At 49.1% G+C, this 12,749-nt stretch overlaps 5 protein-coding genes across 5 annotated transcripts; 1 reads left to right on the top strand and 4 right to left on the bottom strand.

Moving 5' to 3' along the window:
• The first annotated feature begins 10 nt into the window (after window positions 1-10).
• Window positions 11-1,570, top strand: F5B22DRAFT_621339 (uroporphyrinogen decarboxylase). The gene is made up of 4 exons (XM_047975887.1): window positions 11-187; window positions 243-284; window positions 350-885; window positions 939-1,570. Exons 1-4 carry the CDS (start codon window positions 133-135, stop codon window positions 1,401-1,403), a joined length of 1,098 nt encoding a protein of 365 aa, XP_047827392.1. The 5' UTR covers window positions 11-132; the 3' UTR covers window positions 1,404-1,570.
• Window positions 1,429-3,326, bottom strand: F5B22DRAFT_405718 (uncharacterized protein). Its single transcript, XM_047971518.1, has 4 exons — window positions 1,990-3,326; window positions 1,814-1,887; window positions 1,549-1,759; window positions 1,429-1,494 (listed from the first exon to the last, which is right to left on the bottom strand). The coding sequence occupies exons 1-4, from the start codon at window positions 2,799-2,801 to the stop codon at window positions 1,455-1,457; spliced, it is 1,137 nt and encodes a 378-aa protein (XP_047827391.1). The 5' UTR covers window positions 2,802-3,326; the 3' UTR covers window positions 1,429-1,454.
• Window positions 3,327-3,791: 465 nt separating this feature from the next.
• F5B22DRAFT_650089 (uncharacterized protein) lies at window positions 3,792-4,362 on the bottom strand (the record flags this gene model as incomplete). Its single annotated transcript, XM_047979265.1, has 2 exons — window positions 3,792-4,008; window positions 4,166-4,362. 2 exons carry the CDS (start codon window positions 4,360-4,362, stop codon window positions 3,792-3,794), a joined length of 414 nt encoding a protein of 137 aa, XP_047827390.1.
• A 2,444-nt stretch (window positions 4,363-6,806) lies between these two features.
• Window positions 6,807-7,995, bottom strand: F5B22DRAFT_638787 (uncharacterized protein; the record flags this gene model as incomplete). Its single annotated transcript, XM_047977632.1, has 5 exons — window positions 6,807-7,080; window positions 7,152-7,458; window positions 7,519-7,784; window positions 7,842-7,921; window positions 7,975-7,995. 5 exons carry the CDS (start codon window positions 7,993-7,995, stop codon window positions 6,807-6,809), a joined length of 948 nt encoding a protein of 315 aa, XP_047827389.1.
• An 8-nt stretch (window positions 7,996-8,003) lies between these two features.
• Window positions 8,004-8,514, bottom strand: F5B22DRAFT_659357 (uncharacterized protein; the record flags this gene model as incomplete). The annotated part of the gene is made up of 2 exons (XM_047980194.1): window positions 8,004-8,070; window positions 8,126-8,514. The coding sequence occupies 2 exons, from the start codon at window positions 8,512-8,514 to the stop codon at window positions 8,004-8,006; spliced, it is 456 nt and encodes a 151-aa protein (XP_047827388.1).
• Between the last annotated feature and the right edge of the window lie 4,235 nt (window positions 8,515-12,749).

The raw sequence follows: 12,749 nt of genomic DNA, 5'->3' as shown, positions 1-12,749 counted from the left end.
ACATGGGTATGTCGCTTTTCTTCTTGCGCGGGGCTTGCTAAATGCCCCTACCTACCCAAGTATGATGGTGATGCTTTCTCTTCCACCGAGGTCCTCCGAGTACAAGCAAACCGCCAACATTAATCCCACACTATGGCTCACGATTTCCCTCCTCTGAAGAACGATCTGGTCCTAAGGACAGCCTGGGGTGCGTCACCCCGAGTAATTTGAGTGGCCCTAGCTGTCGCTGAGTGTGGCCGCAGGTCAAAATGTAGAACGCGCACCCATCTGGATCATGAGACAAGGTATATGCCGCCGCCAATTGGATCGCACTCGCTGCTATAGTCCTACCTGGCTAACAGTCGCGAAGCCGGCCGCTACCTTCCCGAGTACCATGAAGCCAAAGGCAACCGCGATTTTTTCGAATGCTGCCGCGATCCCGAAGTCGCCTCCACCCTGACCCTACAGCCTATTGAGCGCTTTGCCGGTCTCCTCGATGCCTCCATCATCTTCTCCGATATCCTCGTCATTCCGCAGGCTATGGGCATGGTCGTTGAAATGGTTGACAAAAAGGGCCCCCATTTTCCCGATCCTCTAAAATCACCCGACGATGGCCAGTACACCAGCGTCCTCGACAAGCATGTCGATGTCGCAGCCGAGCTTGACTATGTATACAAAGCGATAACGTTAACTAGGAAGAAGTTGGACGGCCGCGTACCACTAATTGGGTTTTGTGGCGCCCCTTGGACCCTATTCTGTTACATGGTAGAGGGTGGTGGTACGAAACTGTTTGTCGAGAGCAAAAAATGGATATACAAGTACCCGCGTGAGACGTGCGCCATGCTACAGAAAATATCCGAGATCTGTGTTGAGTATCTTGCATTACAGGTTCAAGCTGGGGCTCAGGTATACATTATCCAAGTAGCTCGTGGGTGGTCGGAGCTAACATTGGGGTTCAGATGATCCAGGTCTTCGACTCGTGGGCAGGAGAGCTATCGCCTGCTACGTTCAAGAAGTTCAGCGAGCCTTACCTTGCCTATATCGCTCAGAAGCTGCCAAGTAAGCTGGCTGATATGGGTTTAGAAGTTGTCCCTATGATTGTGTTTCCGAAAGGCGCAAACCAATCACTTGACTCTGCTTGCAATCTAGGTTACAATGTCGTAGGTCTAGATTGGCTTGTAGATCCAGCCGATGCGGTCAAGATTCGGGGAGATCGCAAGATTGTATTTCAAGGAAACGCTGATCCCGGTGTCCTCTATGGCTCTAAAGAATCCATATCAGAGACTGTCAAGTCCATGGTGGAAGGCTTCGGAGGCGGCAAAGGTGGCTGGATCGCCAACCTTGGGCATGGTATCACACCTTTTGTTAAGCCAGATGATCTTAAATTCTATCTGGAAGAGATACAACGCCTGACCAGCAAGTAAAATCTGAAAGAAACAAAAGCTCTTGTAAATAGACATCAAGCTCTCGGATGTTCATCCTTCCGGGAAGCTTCGGTTCAGGTCTAGACGGCTCCTAAATCAAAATTAGAAGAACCGCATTTATGAAATTTAAGCTCAGTACGCTTACCAAGATATCTGCCACAACGGCTTACCATTCAAACTCCTACACACCCCCTGACTCTGGACATTATCTGGAGCCACATCAGCCCAACCAATGTATGCATCATCATTGTAGTCTCCCAAATGATCTCTCAAAAGCTTGACCGCTACAGCCTTCGCGATACCTCTTCCGCGATAGGGCTCTTCGCAGTGCAAGCTGCTCAGCGAGGAATCCGGGCCTAGACCCTCGACATTAATCTTCCACCTCCATTTGGAAAAAGAGTAGCACATACCGAGAAAAGCCCACGCAACTGGCGTCCCATTATTTGTATATAATGCCGTGCTTGGTAATAACTTCATTGTGCGCCTGCATTACAAGTCGCAACCAGTGAGCTATGTACCCATTGCTCCATGGGGACAACTTGGCTTCAAACAAACAGATTAAGGGGGGTCGGGGGTTCAGACATACTCTCTTCTTGGAATATTTGTTCGCGAGATGGTAAACGCAATATCCTCCCGTCGAACAACATCCCAAACCCATCGGTGCCCATTAACAGTCCCGATGTCGTCAGTCAAATCAGCATCGGGCAGCTTGGCAATCTCAAAGATCCACTTGTCGTAAAGGCCTGTCGAAACAAGGTCCATACCCACGTCAGGCGCCGCGAGCCGTTTTCTCAGGATTTCATTCAGGTTGCCGACCAAGACAGTAGGATACTCACGCTCGTTCGCGCGCGTAGTCCCAGGGGCAAAATAGAGGTCTTGCTGGCGCTTGACTTCGTGGAGGAGGGCAACGGCACTGGCGATATCTTCTCGTTCTCGTCCCAGCTCTTCGTCGTCACCTTCTTCGTGGCTCGTACCCCATCTCTCTTTGGCCCGGATACCCATCTCATCCTGGGTACTTGATATTCCGCTCAAACGTCCTTCCATCGATGAGTAGATCCATAACTCCGTCTCTGGACCTCGAGAGAAATCCAGATACGCAGCGGCAAAAGGGGGTGCCTTTCCATTCACCCTCAGTTCTCTATGATCTTTCCCAGCATTCTCGTCAATTCTCGGTTCTGCTTCGACTCCGTCGTCATGCGCAGAACAAGTAGACAAGTACTCTTCCAGTGTAAGTGGCGAACACCAGAGAATCCTCGCGTGCTCCGAAATGCCACCGGGGAACCCCGCCGCAAACCGCAGTCTCCGCACTAGAGGCAGCGAAACAAGGGGATGGGAGTGTTCGAGAACCTTGACGAGAACCTCCGGCGGCTTTGCGTATACGGCTACTTTGGCAGCCATAGTAGATCAGTCAATCGATTCCCCTATTCTTCCTCCTCCTTACCAACGAAGTTATCAAGCTCTCTTCCCTATCCTCTAAGTGCTTTTACACGTTTAGACTACACGGTATTGTCTTTAGCAGATCCGATTTAAGATGTTAATACGCATCCACGCCCGCGAGCTGAGGTATTTGTCGTGGGCCAATATGTAAACAAGACAAGAGACCGAGAATCTTAGCGGACGGGTTCGGAGGGGTTTCAAAATGCCGAAGACCAGCCGTCGCGATAGATCAACATGCAATTAGCCAATGTGAGGCCACTCTCACTTCACTCATCTCACAGAAAAAGAGGAGAAGAAAAAAAAGAAAGGGAATATAAGGAAACTAAAGCTCCAAGCCACGAATATAACGGGTTAAATTTATCTCTCATTTGAAAGAGTTACTATACCGTATGTAATCAATCACGAGCATCGATTCTCTTCGTCAGCAAATGAGTCACGACATCCCCCGGCACCGGAGGCTCGCAAATTGGCAAGATCGTGAAGACGTCTACAAAAAACCCTGGATGTTCATCACGGACGGAGTCTACTTGGTAATAATGCTCAAGAAGCAATCACCACTTATTTATAGCTATTGCCCCGCTCCCATTCATGATTTCATAGAAATACCTACCACAACACGTAGCTGCCTGCCTCATTCTTCGTCCCTCGCCAATCCATAAAGCCATGAAACAACAGACCTTTAAAGTAGTGTAACAGCACCGAATAAACGGAAATTCATGGCAGACCCGCCTATCAGAGCTTCCATCAGATGATTGGAATTAGGAGCCGAAAACAGCAATAGAAGTAACTCACTCTTCCATCGCTAGGTTGACCTCAACGTGTAAATTCCAAATGCGTTAAAACCTAGCCATCCATGTACTACCGCGTGCCATTCGTGGTCTTTCCTTGCCGCCGGGAGGTACGGCCTTTGGAAGAAGTAGATACCACTGTAATGTTCCTCTTCATCGACTCCTATGTCCGTTTGAAGAAGTCTTTGGCCTTGGCAGCTAGGCTACCGGCCGTCCTACCGGGTTGTTGTTTCTTGTTAGTGTCGGCTGTAGGGACATCATCCACAGCAGCGGACTCATCGAGGCCACTGGGTTTCGGGTCGGGTGATTCGCTCTTAGCGACGTTGGCCGCGCCGCCTCGGCCAACATGTTGTTGGGTGGTGCTGAGTCGTCGCTCGACTCTACCGTGGGTAGTGCGTTAGCCTCCATCTCTAGTAGAATATCTGCTCTATTGCCTGTCCTAACTCGAACCAATTCTGGGCGGCCCCAATGACCCGGCCGTGGGTATCGCATATCATGCTTCTCGCATTGCGTTGTCGTGGTAGAAATGGTACTTACGGAGCAACATCCTGGCGTGCGCGTGTCTCGACAGGATCTACGTTTGGCTTCATGTTGCCGGAACCACCACGACCGGTGGTGATAATGGGTGTCTTAAGAGTAGGAGTCTGTAGGTCGGAGGGCTCAATACGAGGAGATTTGGTCGCATCGGCGATATTGCCTGCGCCACCACGGCCAGTGGATGTCAGATTAGACATGCTTCGACTGTCGTGAAGGTATGTAGAGGGCCTTTTCGCTCCCCTTCTTTTGGTGAATCAAGATGCTAGCTAGTTAGGACATTGCGACTAGTTGTGGCTCGGTGTTTCCGGCGCCTGAATGGGAGACTACTTACCTTCCTACGAGCCGTTCTGATATGCTTATTTCTTGCAGGGGGGAGGATGACGACGATCGATCGATAGGAGTCGATGTTGCGAATTTGTGATAGACGGGTATGTATGTTTAGTTTCAGTTCTTCACCATCAAAGTCCCCGGGCGTTACTCGACATGGGATAGAATAGCAAGTCAAGAGAGCGGCTACCGACACGTTTGATATGGAGGCTGGAATGAGAGCTGGGGGGGTATAGCAAGAAGGGGTAGGAAGGAGTATAGCACGGTTTTTAAACTACATAAAAACTCGATAACATAGGGTACTCTGTAGGTAGTCACGAGGCAACCGCAACCGCCCAAAAGTCGGCGGCGCTGAGACGGGTTGCGTGCCCAGCTGTCCCAGCCCGGTTCGGGACAGAACTATCTAAGTTAAGTAGCCACCGCTTTGTCCTAAGATGTATGTGCCCCATCTACATATGTAGGTAGGTATATAATCTATTTTCGATTTTGTTTTAGACAACCTTGCAGACACCGCATTCCGATCCAGGTAGCCAGCTAAGACATAAGGATTGCATCATTTCCAACCTCTCTGAGCCCACGTTGATCCCACGCATCCGCGCCGCGTTAGGATAAGGCAAGGCCTTGACAACCGGATATACTTACTGCCTACCTACATTACCTAGATGCCACTGACTACTAACCTAGAGTATTTTACTATATGACATCTAACACCTCTTATCGCACGGGTTGCCCAAGATCTGCTCTAGGCCGCCTGACATTGGTCCGCTGCCCGCTGGACACACCACAGCAGCAGCCTGAACAACAACTACGGCAGTAGCGGTTCCACATTGCTAGGTAGGGCATACAGTAGGTGTCGCTAACTGTAGTAGGGCTCGGTAGACACTTCGAGGGCACTCAAGTCGAGAATTTACATATACATCTCTGTACCTAGTGTACCTGGTAAGTGGGCATCTTTGGGGTCGTAAAGATAGAGTAATGAAGACGTAATGGAAATGATTGCCGCCATGACCCAGTCCTAAAACCCCGGTCTACAGTACTCCCTCTACTAGTAGTAGCCGCTTGCCGGATTTCATCAGATCTGGGCGATTTGGGCGGGGTCTCTGGCGATAAATTGAAGGTTCACGGCTTCAAACCCTCACTTGAGTGCGAGACACGGGAGAGGACTAGCTCTCGTCCCCTCGATACTCCATCTACAAGCACCATCTAACCGATGGTCCCCCCGGCCTCAAATCACCTGTGAGGTACATGTGTATGTATTATAGAAGCTTTATGAGCCTTCATCTCTGACGCATTAAACGTAGTCAGTAGGGATGGATGAAGTTGGAACAAGGCTGCCAACATTTAAATTAGGCCATATCCAGCCTCACCTGGGTTCTGGTTAGTGAGCCTCTCAATTCAGGTGTTAATTGGCTGACACATGTAAGTGTAAATATATCCCGTTAAGTCCTACCTACCTACCTACCTGATATTCATTACATTATTTACCTACACTAGCTCCAATCCAATAAATATATATATATGTATATTTAAATATTCATATATGGATCACTTCAAGATACATAGATTGTTAGTCAAGCCGTCGGTGCTATCAAAATACCCGCAAATCAGACACAGACACATGAACCTAATCAGTCAATCAATCAATGGGGTCAATCAAATCGATATCGCATCCCTGCTCGGGCATCATTCGTCCCGTCTCGCACATCAAACAGAGGCGAATCACAAACTCTCGACCCACATGCCCGGAATCTTGTTGCTACCACCCATGACACACAAACCTACATACAGTACCACATAGATACTCGCTGTCGGCCCAAAGGCTGTGCGGCTCCGGCTCTTTGGGTGTCCCGCGCTACTGGACCTTTACCTATATGCGCGGAGGAAGTGTTTGGTGACACGATGCAGGAAGCCGACTTGATGCAAGGTCATGGCTGTTTCATGCTCATCACCCGGGGGGTAACCCCATCCAAGCAATAAATAGTGACATCAAATATCAGCTTTGCACCGTATACGGAATTGGACTTTGATTGTACAAATTTCATCGCAATCGCTTATATATAATAAGGTCGTATGGCCTATTGGGGCCTCTCGATAAACACGGATTGTAACGCCTGTGATATCCCTGTCTTCGCACCGAAACGTTGTCTACTATAATTCCGATCATGGTTACAATCGCTGCCCAGATCTCTATTTAACCCTGCCGCAAGGCTTTGTCGTTCTTGCAAAAAGTGGTAGATCTTGGTTGCTGCTAGCTCCACCTTTTCTCGCGCTTTACGATACGTCCGTGGTGGCATTTCCGTCGAGACCAGAATCACTATTCTTCTTCGTCGTCAGAGCCACGGCCGCCTTTTCCTGCTTTTCCCTCCTGATCCTTCCTGATCGGAATCTTGACTCCTTGGAGAGCGAAAGTTTTGCTGAGCTGGGTGCTCTCGCACACACCCGGGAATTTCTTTGCGGAATAAACTTGGAATTTCTCACTAAATGCATAAGCCAGGACAGGTGCCCTGCCCCTGTTCAAGAGTTCGGCATCGCTGCCGCCGTTTGACGCCGCGCCGAGACGTCTGAGGTTGATGAAAGAAAACCGTAACCTGTGTTAAGTGAGACTATGAGACTTATTTCCTCCCTAGAGTCTTAGTATAGAATTGGTGCAATGACTTACCTAAACCACCCTTCGGTTCGTACACTGAGATCTTGCAAGATAAACCAGATGCCAATCTTGTCAGATGGGTCTTGTAGCCGTGAAGCACTAGCTGCAAGACTACCGATAAGGTTCCGTGTGTACATGCCGCTGTTGGGTTGTTGTTGTCCCATCAGACGGCCCTGGGCCATGGCACCAGCAGACATATCGTGGGAATACCGAGGACCATACATAGCTTGTGAGGGCAACGGTGCCACGCCTGCCATGTCTCTGTAGCCCCCTTGAGGGTACCCATACGGCTGCACTTGTTGCGGATAGGAATATTGTCCTGTTCGGGGTTTAAAACTATATCTAAAACAGAGGGAAGGGGTTTGAGGGATTCACCTACCTTGAGAATATGGATCTGGCTGGTAAGGTCCCATTTGATGAGGATAGGGTGCATTGGGATTCTGCGCAAAGTCGCGATTAGATGGCACAATGGCCTGGAAGCCGTAAACACCAGCTTGCCCTCCTTCGACAACCTCCCGGAACGACGAAGGATGTGTCGATGAAATCGACGGTGACTGTTGTGAATGTTTCACGAGATTTACTTCTTTCGCACCGTCTTCGGACCATAAGTCCACGTGAAGAACATAGTGTTGGTGCTCAACCTCGCTAACGAAACATAAGCCACTTGAGACATTGAATTTCGTTGGTAGTTTCACAACTTACTTGCAATCAACTTCCTTACCGCTAACTTTATCCATGACCACAAGTCTAATACAAGGCGGCGGGGTTATTGGCCGTCGATCCTGAGCGAGTTTAGCCCCGTCTGGCTCTCATAGGTTGTTTGAGGGGGACTTGCCTTATCTCCGAAACCACACATGCGTGCTCTTAATGGTTGCTGAACCACTTCCAATCTGTCATAGGCATACGGTCAACAGCAGTTTTGGTTTGCACTCTAATCAGAGGCTGTTGTAAGACAGTGGCTTGACACGGACGGATTAGTAGCTTACCTATATTTTCTGGTACCATCGCTACCCTCTCGTGGTTCTAAGTTAACAGAACTCGACTCCTCTGCCTCGGACTGGGTAGTAGTTTGGGTCGAGGGTTGGTTTCCCATGCCGTTTTCGGACGCGCCGAGCTCGGCAGTTCGGTCTCTAGGGCCGGAGTTGGAGCCGGAGCCTGGGCCGGGGCCAGGGCCAGGACCAGGTATGGATGGAGGCATTATATTAGCGCGAGGGGGAGGCATGTTCGGGCGGTGGGGGTTTGCCATGGGATCTTGATAGTAGCTGGTCGAGGGCATGGGAGGCGGCAGTGTAGCGTAGCCAGGATGCTGAGGCGGTGCGCCAGCCATGTCAGGCTGATGGTGGTAAGCCGGTGGAGCTGGATATCCTGAAGCCATGATCCGTGTGTCCAACACCCTCCACGATCGCTTCTCGAAATTGATCCAAAACCCAGCAATCGACACAAGCCCAATTCAAGATAGAGTCTAGAGCTAGCGCGGGGTACTGTTATCCCAAGCGTCTCTCCTTGGCCAGGAGTTGTGAAGCAATGGGGCCCAAGTTTTGGTATCGAAGATCAGCCAAGAGAGATGGATATGTTTCTATTGCTAAAGGGGCTGCAGCGATGGCTGATATTCCACAGGAACCCCTCGAAGAAAGATAATGGGCGATGTAGCCGCTTACCGCGGTCGCGTAATGAGCTATGAAGTGATAGGAATATTCTGGGAAACCGAATCGCACTCTGGACTTCGCTTTAGCGCCTGTCCGGTTTATATTTGGCGGGCAAGAAGGGCAGACGAGGTGAAAGGGCGGCCATGAGCTCTTGACCATGTTCTTTGCAGGTCAAGAAGAGGGAAAAAAAGATGGACGTCAGTCGCAATATATTATTCCCAGAGGGGTAGGTATGTGGGTGGTAAGTGTGCATGGGTTGGCGCAAAGGAGAGACTGCAGGTGACAGGATGCCCAAATGTGCAGGGGAGTGTACCTGGGTACGGGCGTACCTCCTCCTACCCACCTGCTCCTCCTCAGGTACATACCTATGTACATAGTACCACCTGTATACGGTAGGTTAGGTACATTGCATATACCTACATAGAGTACTGGATACATACACGTACCATACCTACCTACCTAGAGAGTATTATAAAAGCTCACCTACATGTAGATAGGTATCTAAATATTACAGGTAGATGCATACCTACATAGGTAGGTGTTGTGTACCCTTACTCCTACTTAAGTATGCAGACTTAGGTAAATCACCTAGCAGGTACCTAGGTAGCAGAAACCTACAGCAGCTGTAGTGGACTGTACAATGAGGATAAGACTACCGGTACTTACAGTATGACAGAACACCAAGAGCTCTGCTGGGGCAATTGAATGAGGGGATACAGGGGTACGCCCTTGACGAGACTAGCGGCGGCGGGTTAGTGGGCGCAGAGAAGGAGGTGCAGAGAGGTGCCTGGGGGGGTTCTGGCTGGGTCTGACCGGGGGAGAGTGGCCTTGCAGTAATGGGAAGCTTGTCTGGAAAAGGGAACGCGTGCTTGAACGCGCCCTCCACAGCCGATTGGAGCTCACAACAACACAACACAGACAACTTGAAGTTCCAAGCATCGAGTCCACCCTACAACCCTTGCAAGTTGCACTGCTACCTGTACACGCACATGTACATGTCACAGTAGACAATAGTCCTAGGTATGTAAACACAGAATGTGCCTATTGTACTTGAACAAACTTGCAGTCGTGTAGCAGAGGTCAGGTAAGTACCTAATTAAATAGACAGCGCCTATTGTCGGTACTTAAACCAAATATACATACCTAGGTAGTGTAGACAGCTGCCTTTCTTTACACTTAATACCATACCTACATTATGCTGCGTATAACTAGTTTATATAGTATACTATCTATATAAGCGTATACTTAGATGTATAGATATCCTAGGTATGTTAAGGTTAATATGAAGTCTATAGTAGGGCAACAAGAGTGGTATAAGACATACTACTATAAGTAGGTTAGCTGGGCAAATTTATATCTACAGGGTGAGGTGACTCGGTACAGACTTGGTATTCGGTGGTACAATCCGTCCAGGATGGGTTGACGCGCTGCATCCGCGATCCATCCATGGTGGCTTGATAAGCTACCTACCTACCTAGGTAGGTCCTCTCCAAGTACGATTCGACTGTGCATGATAGTACACTTGAAAGCACATATCAATAGGTAATGACAATAAGGAATGTAACATTGTGTTTTCTAGCTGCTTGTAAACATCAATATCTTAGGTAGACCGTGCATATTCTTATTGTGGGTTTTAGGTATATACCTACCTGTATTTACATTATGTACCTATCGACGGAGCTAGGTGTCACCTGATGCTACCTAGGTACATACCTAGGGCAGGTATACAATTTAACAAGATGACCCCTTTTGTCAATATGGTAACCGTGTGGCTTAAGCTGAAGAGCTGAGTTGTTTCATACAATTCAAAAGGCTCATTCCCTGTGGTGGTTGTACATGTATGTATTCAGACAAGCCGACGACGACAACAATGATGAGACGAAATATACCAGAGCTACAATACATTAGCGCAGCACACCATCCATTTCCTGTTGGTGCATGGTTCCATTCTGTCTGTCAAACAAGTATCCTGGTTCAAAGAAGTTGGGGCTGCCCCCTTTTGAAAGCATACCTACAAGATACGTAGGAATCTCCCAAGACACTTAGTACAGGCCTTGTGCAGGAGGTATGACGGAGCTAGATGGAGTTTGTACGCGCGCTTATTTCTCTCATGTTCCTTAAATTAAAAGAATTCTTTTGGATGGGTGGTGTACAGTAGATGTCGTGAAACTTAACCTATAGTAGGAGATTGACTGACTATTAGTGGTAAAATGTTAGGTTACATCGTTCATCTACAGCAGAGCTATTTCATAGCTCTACAATACAGTACAGCTCAATACATACTTCGTACTTGAGTAGTCCCTCATAGGCAGATGACGAGAGTCGTCCCATCGTCTTCACGCCATCGGGGCAGAATTCCCCCAGTCAATGCCTAGTCTAGCGAGGCGGTAACGCAGGTAGCAAGTGCTAATCCATCTACTATGTACTACCGTATGTAAGTCAAAGTTTCTACGTCAATCAGGTATGGTATATGGGTAGGGCATAATCGTTATGCTTCTAACCTGATATCAGGGCACATTCCGATCGCCTCTTTCCTACAGTACCTACCTGTCGAGCCTGTTAAGCCAGGAATAAAGCAATCCCTACTATAGGTAGTTGGTGGCCTCGTCATGTACGCCTCTCCTCTCCATAGACTGCAATTTCGGTTTGGCCCGGGGTTCTGGACAGCTAACTAGGGAAAACTGGATGATGTAAGGTGCATAAGGATAACAACGGTCAAGTATGATAGGCGCGGTTACATTATGTATCACACTCAGACGCATGTTTGCCGATAGGCGAGAGGATTCGCTCTGATGGTCTCCTACATTTTCGGCACTGACGTAGTAGGTGGGTATAGCGATTCGGTAACCGATGTCCTGCCGTCTTGAAAGCTCGCCGAGGGTTGGGGGGAGTCTGGGGGGAAGGTAACGAGAAAAGTGTACTAGTATTTCAGCGCAAGAGGGATTGAAGGCAAGGAATCGTGTTTCATCCCAGCTCGCTAGCTAACGGACCTTGCGTGGTCTGAGTGGATGTGCGGACCGAAGATCGTGATCGGACCATCATCTCTGTACCGGTGTTGCATGCCGCCATCCAAGCCTCGCTGTATTAGGAAGTCTATCATGAAATAGATCTACAGAGTACCGGTAGTTTTAGAACACGCACCGTGTGGGATTGAGGAAAGTTTTGCGAATTTGTTAGCCGACAGCAAGGGCGGGACGGCGCCTAGATAGGTACACGAACATCTGCTCGTTCAGTCAGGTCCACAAACACCCATCCTTACCTACCCTCCCGCCTTAGCTCCCGTGCCATTGCAGACTACGTAAGTATCTACCTAGGTACTTCCATCAAAGTAGCCTCACCACGTCCGAGCCTTGCTGACATAAGGCTGTTCGTTCCCCTGGTAGGCATAACAACCTCCCAGAATCACTGCCAACTGCCTCGGAACCTCATTTCCTGCACTGTAAGTAATGTAAGGTGCTTCAAGCAGAATTCAAGCACTTGGTAGATCGATCTGAAGGCATTGGCGATGCTGTTCCGTGTACATGTTTCGGCTCGAGGTTCTAACCTGCACTAGGTAGTATCAGTGCATGTATTACTTGCTAGCCGCAGATGAGCTAGCCAGTTCTCGCCAGTGTAGCATCGATCCAATTTGGCGGTGGGGTATGAAGAGCGTACATAATACATTAAAGTAATCTCTGTTGGGCGGACAGAGGCGGACTCCAAACAATTAACTAATACCTACCTAGTGTGCCGAGCCTTGTCTTGCCGAGCCTTGCCGGCACAGCATCTCTGTGCCCTCCTTTACTACTATGTACCTAGCTCGACTAGCAAGCAAGTGTGTTGAATAATTTGTTTCCTGCCGCCTGTCTGCCCTGAAACATATGGCGGAGCCCGGGGCGCCCAATAGCCAGACTATCGGGTCGTCGCTGTGTTGCTTACTACCGAACAACACAGCCACACATGTCCGCCTAGCCTAACCTGTGAT

This window comes from Xylaria bambusicola (assembly GCF_022495145.1).
Source record: "Xylaria bambusicola strain CBS 139988 unplaced genomic scaffold F5B22scaffold_49, whole genome shotgun sequence".
NCBI classification, from domain to species: Eukaryota; Fungi; Ascomycota; class Sordariomycetes; order Xylariales; family Xylariaceae; genus Xylaria; species Xylaria bambusicola.
The sequence above is the reverse complement of the archived record's forward strand: the minus strand, read 5'-3'. Positions and strand labels throughout refer to the sequence as shown.

Coding starts and splice junctions, on each gene's coding strand:
- F5B22DRAFT_621339 (XM_047975887.1), top strand. CDS start 133: ATGGCTCACGATTTCCCTCCTCTGAAGAACGATCTGGTCCTAAGGACA. Junction 188..242: donor GGTCCTAAGGACAGCCTGGG/GTGCGTCACCCC, acceptor GTGTGGCCGCAG/GTCAAAATGTAGAACGCGCA. Junction 285..349: donor CATCTGGATCATGAGACAAG/GTATATGCCGCC, acceptor ACAGTCGCGAAG/CCGGCCGCTACCTTCCCGAG.
- F5B22DRAFT_405718 (XM_047971518.1), bottom strand. CDS start 2,801: ATGGCTGCCAAAGTAGCCGTATACGCAAAGCCGCCGGAGGTTCTCGTC. Junction 1,888..1,989: donor ACAAATATTCCAAGAAGAGA/GTATGTCTGAAC, acceptor CTTGTAATGCAG/GCGCACAATGAAGTTATTAC. Junction 1,760..1,813: donor AGTTGCGTGGGCTTTTCTCG/GTATGTGCTACT, acceptor TCGAGGGTCTAG/GCCCGGATTCCTCGCTGAGC.